Source organism: Gossypium hirsutum, chromosome A12, assembly GCF_007990345.1.
Source record: "Gossypium hirsutum isolate 1008001.06 chromosome A12, Gossypium_hirsutum_v2.1, whole genome shotgun sequence".
NCBI lineage: Eukaryota > Viridiplantae > Streptophyta > Magnoliopsida > Malvales > Malvaceae > Gossypium > Gossypium hirsutum.
This window is the reverse complement of record NC_053435.1, coordinates 5,131,130-5,143,238: the sequence shown is the minus strand read 5'-3', so window position 1 is coordinate 5,143,238 and position 12,109 is coordinate 5,131,130. Positions and strand designations below refer to the sequence as shown.

At 31.0% G+C, this 12,109-nt stretch overlaps 1 protein-coding gene across 2 annotated transcripts; it reads left to right on the top strand.

Annotated features, from left to right (window-relative positions):
• Nucleotides 1-4,779: 4,779 nt before the first annotated feature.
• Nucleotides 4,780-9,896, top strand: LOC107939512 (WAT1-related protein At1g68170). 2 transcript variants are annotated; one of them, XM_016872859.2, is made up of 7 exons: nt 4,780-5,150; nt 8,321-8,380; nt 8,461-8,577; nt 8,664-8,910; nt 8,987-9,145; nt 9,221-9,372; nt 9,448-9,896. In XM_016872859.2, exons 1-7 carry the CDS (start codon nt 4,954-4,956, stop codon nt 9,650-9,652), a joined length of 1,137 nt encoding a protein of 378 aa, XP_016728348.1. In that variant the 5' UTR covers nt 4,780-4,953; the 3' UTR covers nt 9,653-9,896. The 2 variants fall into 2 exon arrangements, with proteins under 2 accessions (XP_016728348.1, XP_040938471.1); XM_041082537.1 differs by lacking the exon at nt 8,987-9,145.
• Nucleotides 9,897-12,109: the final 2,213 nt, after the last annotated feature.

Below are 12,109 nucleotides of genomic sequence, written 5' to 3'. Positions count from 1 at the left end.
TAAGAACTTGGTTATGATATCTAAAGTAAAAAAAAAAAGAACACTTAATCAAGACTGTACCTTTTTATTCATCTAGGATGAAAGCTTCGACTGAGTAGTCATCTTTGCTATCCTCAAACTCATGTCTACCGAGTGTGGGCTCGTTTCGAATCAAAAAAATTTTCACAAAATTACCAATGGAACAATTTTATAATTTCTCTAAACTTTGAGGTCAAGTTGAATTCAAGTGTATGAAAAAAAATAACTCATAACTCTCTTTATATAAGGAGAGTTTTATAGAGTTCAATTTTGATTGAAATTAATCATTTTAATATTAAATTAATATAATACTTATCAAGATAAATATTAGATTAAATTTAGTATTAAATTTATTAAAGTAATAGATAATTTATCTATAAGATAAATATTAAATTAAATTTAATATTAAAATAATTATTTTAATATTAAATTAATAAAATACTATCAATATAAGTATTAAATTAAATTTAATATTAAATTTATTAAAACAATATTATTTTTGGAATAGTTAATTTGAAATCAAATTATCTGGTAGAGCCCTCGTAGAAGTGTGATTCCTTTACTACTCAACCGTTGAAGGACCACCCGCCGACCATCGGAATGCCACTATTGCCATCGCCAACATTGTCGTGTCCAGTGGTGGCATCGCAAGTGCGACACCCTTACAGCACCCTGAGTCGGTTCGGTCTGGGCCTAATGACAGCCGGGCCGGTCAGATCCAACCATCGGTTTGATTGTCGACCCAATTTCACATACCAAGTCGGTTTGACCAGTTTTTTGGTCTCACTCTAGGTCTCATTTTGGGTTTTGGGGCTAATTTTAAATCTTAGGTCCAATTTTCAAGTTCAATGGCCTATTGAGCCAATTATTTGACTTGAAAATTAATTTTTTAAAAATATAATATTTATTTTAATTAATTTGATTAATTTAATTTAATTTCAAATTACTTTAATCAAATTCTCTAATTAAATAATTCTCATGATCTCCTAATTTAATTCCACATTGAATAAATCGACTCAATTAAATTATTTCTAAAGTCGTAGAGTTTTATTCTCATTCAAATGTTGAGCTAGTAAGGGATCAATTAGACATATACAATTAGGATATAGTAATTGCAATTATGTCCAGAAGCATCGCTCCAATAATTCGGAATTACTTAATCATTGAGTTAGTCCACAAGAAGTACTATGATTGAAAACTGCTTATTGTATATTCTTTACAAAGCAATTCATCTATCTGCTTTGTCCGATGACCTTGTTATGTGTGTGTTACCCTTATATGATATCCTTAATTCCTTTGAGTTAAATCCGTTCACTCAATAAAATCTTATTTTATCTAATTGTGACCATTGTGTCTTCTTAATGATTAATATGATCACTGTAAACAAATAACTGTGATAAATTGCTTATTCGAGAATAAGTAACCCGTGACCACGTTCCATATTTATCAATCCACACAATGCCAATGAGAGGATATTGTTAACTCTTTAATTGAGCTATGAATTCTATTATTGCTAGTAAATTCATGCAATACACAAGTCATGTACCCAACATATTGGCTATGGGCTCGATCATCTTTAGAGCGTAAGCCTCCATTTATATCAAAGCATATGAGTTATATACGCATGATTTATGGCTAACTCAAGATTTAGGTAAATCAAACCATGAACTCACAAATGAATTCATAATTAATTCATCTTGGTCCCAGTCCAACGTACCATTCTTTAAATGAATACATCTATGTCTCTACCGTAAATTCAACTACTCCGATAGCCAAGACTAGCCATCTCCTCAATTGAAATTATAGACGACATAATAATCCTTCTAATTATTTGAATCAAACGCTCACTTTGATTCTTTTACAGGATCACAGACTCGTTTAGATTATCTACTGATATAAGTTGTCTTTCTCGCAATGTAAATGTTCTTACAATGCCACTCATCATCAGTTTTGAACTTAGACAATCAATGAACTAATATTTTCTTGTCACAATTTTTCTATGCATGCAAAATATGAAAGACAATCACAAAAGACATAATAATGAAATGTGAAATTAACGTTATTTATTTATTCATCGTTCAAATATATAGAGACAATTACATGTTTGCTACAATATGAGCACATTTCCCAACATTAAAGCCCCGGGACTGGTTTGGAGAGACAAGGGAATGTTGAACTTAACTCCATTCAATGGGATTGGTTAGTGTGTTTGGAGAGTGTTAGCTTCATGTTACATTTTTATGGGACTAGTATAGACTCTTTGAGTCATTTGGTGTGTTGAGAGATCCACTTGTCAAATGCATATATGTTTGTACATTTTTCTTAGTCACAATATGTCAATATATCCATATGATTGATAGGAGTTATGCTTAATGTTATGCCATGAGTGAATGGATATAGTATGCTTTCTTATAACCTTGAGATTGTGGTTTATTTGTGGCCATTTTGAGCACTCACTGAGCTTGTAAAAGCTCACACTCTTATGTATATTTTATAGATAAATAGTTGGTTTGTTGGAGGAAAAATGAGTCATCCAAGCGATCCAAAGCAAGGCCAAACTTTCTTGAATATATATTGTGTTTTCTACTCTAATAAGGATGGTAATGTGGGAACTTAATTGGGGAGTTAGACTTTGATATTTTCTTGGGTTGTAATGGACATTTTAAGGAATGTTTATGGACTTTTATAATTGCCTTTTAATCATTGATTGCTTGAGAATGTTGATTTTGAACATGCATGTTATGATAGTTTGAGTTGCATGATAAATAATTTGTATGCCTATAGGTGAATAATGACATAAATGTTTTTAGTGCATGCTAGATGTTGGAGCAACTTTTAAATGACTTATTGATATGAAATAGACCTTTGATTCACATAAAAATGTTGGTAATGTAAAGTTGGTATGCTAAGTAATTGATTTATGAAGTTAGAAATTGCATGCTAGCATAACTATTTACATTGAATGTTGAATTGTGTGTTGGTAAGTTTTGAAGTGTGTGTGAGTATGCTTAATATGATCTATGTATGTTAGATGATATGTTGGATTAGAGAAATTAGGCTAAATGTACGAATTGGTATGCTTGGTAATATGACAAAATGTCATGTGCAGTTTTGGACTGTTTTCTGCAGAAATTGCAGACAATGTTGCGACAAAGAATGTTGCATGGTTGCGACGTGACATACTAAGTGATTGAACCATGTTTTGATAGTTTTGCAATATAGTCTTGATTTTTATACTATGCAATTAGAGTCTTTAAATGCGATGAGATTACTTGAAATTTTGCATTATTAAGTCTTTGGTTAATTTCATAATTATACTCTTGATTTAAAAAAAAATCAAAGTATTTTACTAAACTTACAAACTAGTCCATAAATCTTTGTTTTGTAATTAATTGAGTCTTTCTTATCGTTTTGAACTGTTTCTTTTAAATGTAGTCTAAGTTTAGATGCTTTAAGCTATATGTATGCTTAACTTGTTGAGTTATGTATGATTTGTTTATTGCATGAGAACAGATGAATTTACCATGTTATTGTATTGATCAAAATAGCACAACGGAAACATGATTTGGAGTTCATATGTTTACCCTAGACTATATGATTGATGTTTATGCATGTAAATATGTTGCATGAATATTGTGAGGGGTGAACAATGGTTTTGTGGTGTATTTGATGGTCGATAAGAAGAGTCACATAAATGGCTAATGTGACATTCTAGATTCGGATCAAACCGTCTCAATTAGGTTTGGGGCGCCACAAATTTTAAAATAAAGTTATTACTTTAATAGAACACTAAGCATGAAATATAGGAATAAATCTGTAAATACTATTCTTAAGTTTCTGATTGAGTTGGTTTCACGATTCAACCGTACACCAACTTGATTAAGGAAATTATGAAAATATCGTTTTATGATTACAATAAGTTATATTATTTTAAGGTACTTTAGCCTTTTTTATTTTAACAAAAACCAATAAAAATAAAAATATGTATATAGTGGGATTTAAACCCACCCAATTAGATTAATAAAACCTTAAATTTACTAGTACTAAACAAAAACTTTATTTTAATATATTTTATATATATTTATTTTAATATGCACTATTTATTTTCTCCATCAGTTGTATATTTATACATAGTTTCATTTAAGCCCCTAATTGAGTTAATGTCACGAGTCAACATGGCACCAACTAGGTTAGGAAAATTACAAAAATGTCCTTCAATAAAATAAATTATATTATTTGAGGTTAATTTAGTCTTTTTATTTTAACAAAAACTAATTAAAATCCACATATGATGAGATTTAGACACACGCCAATTATGTTGGTAAAACTTTAAACTTATCACTCAATTGAAACTTCATTTTGATATATTTTTTACATTTTTATTTTAACATGATAAACAATTGTAGTGTATTTAGTATTGTTAATATAATGTATTTATGAGTTTAAATTTCATTTCACTCACAATTTAATTAAATTTTTAATTTTAATATCGTACATATTTCACTAATGATTATGATTAATTAGTTTCACACATATTTAAATTCTATATAAGTAGTTTCCGCGCATATTTATTTGAAAATGTATTGTTTATGAATTTATTAAATGCTTAAAAAATAGTCAGTGTGGGAATTGAGCTTCAACGTAATCGAGTACGTCATAATTAGCTTCCCAACACATTAAGAGAGTTCCCCATGTGTTTAATTGCTATTGTTATACTAACCAGAAATTTACATCTAATTGAGAAAAAAAAAAACTAAATTCCTCAGCACTCTCTCTCTTTCATTATTTAATATCTGAGGTTATGAAATTGAAACGTGCAGTTGCAGTAGAAAACGACAGTGCAGAAGCTTCTAAAAAGCTTTTCCTTTCTCTTTAAGTGTATAGAAAATATACGATAAGAGTTTTTTTGTGTTTTGGAATATTGATAAAAGAAAAATGGGGAAGAACAAGTGTAGTATTTTACAAGGATTGAAGCCGGCAATGGCTATGGTGGTGGTTCAAGCAACTTTTTCTGGAATGAATGTGCTGTATAAATTGGCTGCTAATGATGGAATGAGTTTGAAGATTATCACTGCCTACAGATTCTTATTTGCAGTTCCTGTTATGCTTCCTCTTGCTCTTCTCTTCGAAAGGTTTGCTCTTCATTCTTTTTCTTTTTTTACATTAATACTCACTTCATGTAGGATCGTTAAGTACTTTTATTTCTATAGATCGATCTCTCTCCATGCTACTAAGTAATTGTTTGTCATGTAATTTCCTTTCTCCCCAAACAATGTTAACTTTAGGAAACAGTTTTGAATAAACATGCATAAAGGAACAAATTTTCATTATAAAAAAGAGAAAATTTCTACCATGAAGAAAGCATGCATGACTGATCAAGGGTTGCAGGCTTGTAGTTTATTTATTTAAAAGAGTCCAGTAGATTTAGAAAACTTGTGGATGATACAAAAAGAAAGTTGAGATCATTGTAAGATGTGATACAAGAAGTACAAGGATGACCATTTAAACTAAGAACTAGAACCATTTTTACCATTAAGTCAAAAGTAGCGTTAAGTGTTACCGTAATTTTCTGTCTACTGAGAAAAAAACTGTTGAAGTTGATTTAAGTCAAAGACTTAATGGGGTTATATTTTGAAGAAGGATGAGAAGAGGAGGGCTGCGTGTTATACTTCTGATTTGGTATGGCTGCTAGATTTGTTTTTGAATTTATTTAAAAAACAGAGTTCAACCGATTTGGAAAAAATGTTGAAAGCATGAGCTATGTATATATAATCAACAAAACTTACAGTTTGGATGCTATATGGAATTTCCTTCTATACAACTTTTATTTATATTAGATTTTGTATAATATTAAATTTATATTTATAAAAAAAAATTGAGTTATAAGTGAAATGATTAAATATTTAGGCATAATAACAAAGTTAGTTTTTTAACTTTTTTATTTTTTTTTTGTCAATTTGATTCTTATTTTTTTAGTTAAATTTGACTTTTAAAAGAGTTGAATTTCATCATCAACATTTCGAAAAGAGTCAAATTATTATTTTTTAACCGAAATACTAACTAAAATATTAAATTTTGCAAACATTGTAACCAGTATGATGATAATCCACGAATACTCACTAATTTTTATAATTTTCTTTTGATTTTTTTATTTGTGGATATTTTTATAAATTTTAAATTATTTGTTGACATAACACATAAGATAAATAATGACATGTCGGTATGAAATGCAGGTGGATTGTCATGTAGGTTGCTGCTTCAACATGATTAAAAAAAATAATGTTTTAGTCAATAGTTCTATTAAAAAAGCGATTTAACTCATTTTGAAAGATTAATGGCCAAATTTAACTAAAAAAGAGTCAAATTGATAAATAAAAATAAAAATTGAGGGTCAAATTTAACATTATGCCAATTGCTTATTAGTAAATATTCTTTATGCTTGGGTTGAATCCTTAAACATTGCTTTTTTAGCTGTTTTATTTATCCAATTCTTGTAAAAATAGCAAAAGATGCAAACATCATTATATTCATATTTAATTCTTTATTAAAAGAGTTTTTAATTAATTTCTTAATGTGTCCAAATAACTCATATTATATACGGGATTTTATCACTCACAATATGGGTGAATGAAAATATCTTATATTTTAAAAATATATTTATAAAAATATTTCAGCATACAAGATTTTTTATATGAATATATTGATTTTGTGTTTGATTCCTAAATAATGTTTTTCAATTATTTTATTTGAAAATTATATAAAAGTATAAAAATATGAAAATGCTCTTCTAATAATATTAAATTTCCTTGAAAGTAAGGGTATTTTAGTAATTTTATGACTGAGTTGATTTTTAGTTGACTCGTGACGTCAACTTAGCCAGCCATTTTATATTATATATATATATAGAGAGAGAGAGAGAGGGGTATCTATTGAGGAGGAATCGATTCCTTATTGGGAAAAGTCTTTCAAGTATCGTCCTCTAAGTAGCTGACCTGGACCTCAAACAATAGAAGTATTGTACTAAGAGTTGTGTCTTGACTCTAAAGAGCGTTTAAATGGGTTTATGAAGTTTATCAAAAGTGCCTAGGATTCGCCTAGCCAAGTATGACCCTTTAAATGTTTGAGTTTGAACCCCACCAAAGTTAAAATGATAAAAATATTTCATTAGAGGATTCAAAGCACTCCCAGTAAACTCTATGAACCTCTTTAGGATCTCTTCGTAATAGGGAGACAAAACTCCAAAGCTAAAATCAAGTATAGACACTTCAAATACAATACTTTTATTGTTCGAGGTTTAGATCGACTTTTTAGAAAATAATACTTTAAAGATTTCTCTAATAAAAAATTGATTCCCCTCATTATTATCTTCCTGTCGCAGAACAGAAAATTTAATGGCTTCCTAATTTTTGGTTGGATTTGTTTTTTTCTGGTTCAAGTTTGATTTGCTTTCTTACTTGGGTTCTTTAAAGTAGATAAAAAAAAGTCACTACGTGGTTGACAAAAAGAAGTAAAAGTTTTAAAGTGCAAGTATTTCTATAGGAATGGGTAGCTATTTTAGAAAGTAGTAGATTTTCTTCCAAGGTAATTCTTCTTATATAAAGATATTTAAAGATAGAAACACTCCCATAAATTTTTGTTAATTTTTTTTTTTAAAAATGAGCTTTTCGATCTTTTTGTGTTCTCTTAAATTATTATACTAATTCAATCAAAGGTTTCATGATAAATAGATAACCTAAAATTAAAATTTTGAAACATGATTTAAAGTTTTCAAAAGAATATTTGTCCTTTCTTGGAATAAAATGATAAATTTTGCTTGCATTAGTTAAAAATTTAGTACAAATTAGTAATTTATTGACTTTAGGAAAAAATAGCATTTTAAATAAATTAATACATGTACGATGTAAATGAGATTGTGGTGTTTGCAAACTATTCGAGTGTGACTCGAAAAATAAAATTTAAACTCAATTACATAATTATCAAACCAAGCTCGAGTAATCAATCAAGTCGAATTTAAGTTTAATAATACTCAGCTTAATTGAATTTTTCATTTTTATGCTATTAAATTATATAATTTCCCTTGTATATTGTTAACCTTAAACTTAATTATCGAGCTAAGGTCAAACTTGAATATGTATGAGCTTAATCGAGTTTGAATTTGTCAATATGATTTCAATAAATCATAAGATTCTATTTGTTAAAAAAACTAATAATTAAATTTAAAACTCTTTAATATATGAATGTGTACATTATCCGTGCTTAAATAAATGTTATGGTTGAATAATATTATTTTGATTTGGCGCAGAAATAGGCCGAAACTCAGTTGGACCATACTCTTCCAGGCATTTCTTTGTGGATTATTTGGGTAAAGTTTGTAACTAATCATGTTCTCCTTTTTATATATGTATATACTAGTGTGTGAAGAAAATTAAGCATGTATTGCAGGGGATCACTATCTCAGAATCTATACATTGCAAGCCTAGCTCTAACTTCTGCAACATTTGTTTCTGCCATCACTAATCTCATGCCAGTCACTACCCTCATTTTCACCGTCCTTTTAGGGTATATATAATGCATCTTTCAGTACTCCACCCTTATTTTAGCCCATACCAGGTTTTAAATTTATATATTATATATTTGAATGACAGACTGGAAAAGCTAGCATTTGGAACAATGGCAGGGAAGGCAAAAGTATTTGGAACATTAACAGGAATAGGAGGTGCAATGCTTCTCACATTCTACAAAGGAGTTGAAGTTAACATTTGGCCTACACATTTGGAGCTTCTAAGTCATGGTCCACCTGCATCACACCCTGCTGCCTCATCCAAATCTCTTTTGGGTCTTTTGCTAGCGTTTGCCTGCTGCATCTCTTACACCTTCTGGTTGCTCATTCAGGTAATATACCTACATTTTATTATTAACTCAAATGTTCTGTTAACAAGTATTTAGGTAAAGTCGTGGGATGATGTAGGCTAAGATGAGTAAAAATTACCCATGTCCTTACTCAAGCACGGCTTTGATGTGCATAATGGGAGCCATGCAATCAGTTGGTTATGCACTTTGCTTGGAAAGAGATTGGAGCCAGTGGAAACTAGGTTTCAATATTAGGCTTCTCACTGTTGCTTACGCGGTGCGTGTCCATTAATCCTTTCTTTTTTATACTTGTATTATACGAGGAATCTGCAACTTTTTGTTTGTGTTGCAGGGAATTGCTGTGTCGGGATTGACTTGTACCATTGTAATTTGGTGTGTGCGCCTCAAAGGCCCTCTCTACGGTTCCATTTTTAACCCTCTAATGCTTGTTTTAGTCGCTTTGGCTGAGTCGTTGCTTTTAGATGCAAAGCTTTACCTGGGAAGGTTAGGGATGTTAATTTCTAATATGCAGAAATGAAGAGCTACTTATTTAACTTTTCCCCCCTTCTTAAATTTCAGCATACTTGGAGCAGTGTTCATAGTGCTGGGGCTGTATATTGTGCTTTGGGGTAAAGGCAAGGAGATGAAGGATCAATTATCAGCATCAAGAAATGAAGTGCCACCAACGATAAGCTCCATGCAGGAAGAACCTGTTGACATCATTGTCGACTCTACGGATGACAACATTTGTATTAACAGTCAAACGAATGTCGTAGCCCCCTAGGCTTCACCGATTAATCATCGACAAGATGAAGGATAGGGAAAGTAACAGATGATAGGAGCACCAAAAAAAAAGGAACTTGAATTTGGTTAATATTCAGTGAACTAAACCATAGACTACATTCGTGGTAGTACCAAATAGTTAGTTGGCTACCTTAGTGCATGAAAGGCCATAAGCTTGTGACTAATGCGGAGTCGGTTGCAAATTAATTATGTTGTGGGTAATTCTATAAAACAACCCAAAGTGTAAATAAGCCGTCACTCAAATCAGGTTCACTAAGGGGATTTAAGGAGATAAAATACGATTTTTGTTTCTACACTTAGATTACCGAAAACAACATTTTACCTTACCCCTAAGGAGGCTTAGTAGCATTATTTCTTTCGATTAATTAATATTACTTAAAATTACAAAAGAATATTCGAACCAAACACATAATATAAGTATGACACGATAAAGATATAATGACACGCGATTTTTAAAAAATTAGGATACAAGTACATTAGGACACACCATTAAAAAAATATTTTTATAAAATATTTTAACATTATAATGTTTCATTTTAAATAGAAATATTAATATTTTTAATAATTTATAATTAAAACTATATCTTTAATTAAAAGTAAAATTTTAATCAAATAAATAAATTAAGTAGACAAATATTATATATATAATATTACAATATTTGTTTACTTTAATAATAAATAATGGTCCCCTCAAATTTTTAACCTTTACTTTTTTTTTCCAATTCACGGTTGTTTCCTATGCCCCTTTCTATTTCTCCACACTTTTTTTCTTGTTTTCTTCTTCCCCATCTTTTCTTCTTCTTTATCGGACCATTTTACCAATAAAAGCCCATTTCCAACTTTATTTATAGAAATGGGCCAATTATTTCATTATTTACTGGAAATGGTCGAAATATGCAAAATGCGTCCACGTAGGAGCGTTTTTGGGTAAAATTTCAGTAAATCGCATCCCTGAGGGAGCAATTTTGCGATGTCAGCACAAAACGCGCTAACTTGGACGCGCTTTGCTGAGGTGAAAAAATCGCTCCCTCAGGGACGCGATTTGCTTCGTGTTTTTCTAAGGGAGCTATTTGCATGCTTAGTCCCTAGGGTTTGGTTTAGGGTTTTGTTAAAATAATTTAGGTCTAGGGTTGTAGAGTTAGGGTTTTGTTAAGATAATTTAGGTTTAGAGTTTAGTGTTTAAGAATTTTAAAAAATAAATCAGGGTTTAGATTTTTTTTAAAAAATTAATTAAATTAGTTTTTAGGGGTTTTAAATAAATAAATTAAATTAAGGTTTAGAGTTTTTAAGAAAATTAATTAAATTAGGGTTTAGTTTTTAAAAATAATTTTGTGTTTAGATTTAGGGTTTAGGAAAAATTATATTGATAATAAGGATTTTATTTTTTTTCTACAGTAGTTTTAGAAAAATTAATTTTGAGAAGATCCTTCTAAAAAGATAATGTCAAAAATGTTTCAAGCAGGATTGTAGAGAATGTGCTCTCAACATTGCCTGAAAGATATGAGGCAAAAATCTCATCCCTTGAGGATTCGAGAGTCCTTGCAAGCATCTCCCTAACTGAGCTCATCAATGCCCTTTATGCTCAGGAGCAAAGGAGAGCTAGCAGGATGGAAGAGCACCAAGAAGATGTTTTTCAAGCCAAGGCCAAAGCTGCCTCGAGCACCTCTGCCTACAAAGGCAAAAAGAACTGGAGAAGCAGGCCTAAGTTTGATGCTGCAAGAAGAGGGGACCAACCCTGCAGATACTGTAAAAGGCCTGGTCATCCAGAGACCAAATGCTGGTTTAAACCAGATGCTCAATGCCAACATTGCAAGAAAATGGGGTATGTTGAAAGGGTTTGCAAAAGCAGACCAAGACAGAACTAACCCCAGTAGCAAAAGGCTAAGGCTCGAGTAGCTGAAGAAAGCAGTGACCATGAAGAGCAGGTCTTTGTTGTGTCATGTTCAGCAGGGCACAAAAAGGATTCAAATGGATGGCTCCTTAATAGTGGTTGTACCAATCACATGAAACCTGATGCAAGCATCTTCAGGACATTGAACAGGAGCTGCAAGACTAAAGTAAAGGTTGGCAATGGTCAGTTTATTAAGGCTGGATGTAAAGGAGATGTGTTGATATGCACTCCTGCAGGCAATAAGATCATTTTGAATGTGTTGCTAGTGCCTGAAATTGATAGGAACCTTCTCAGTGTAGCTCAATTGCTTGAGAAAGGCTACTCAGTTGTGTTCAAGGGCAATGAGTGCCAAATTGCTGATCCAAATGGATCAAGCTTCATGCCAGTCACTATGACTGATAAATGCTTTTAAGTCAACTGGCCAAGTGACTCAAACTCAGCCTATGTTGCCTCAACTGAAGAATCCAAGCTTTAGCATCAAAGGCTTGGTCATGCCAACTTTAGATCAATGGCTCAAATGGTCAGTAAAGAATTAGTTGAGAACTT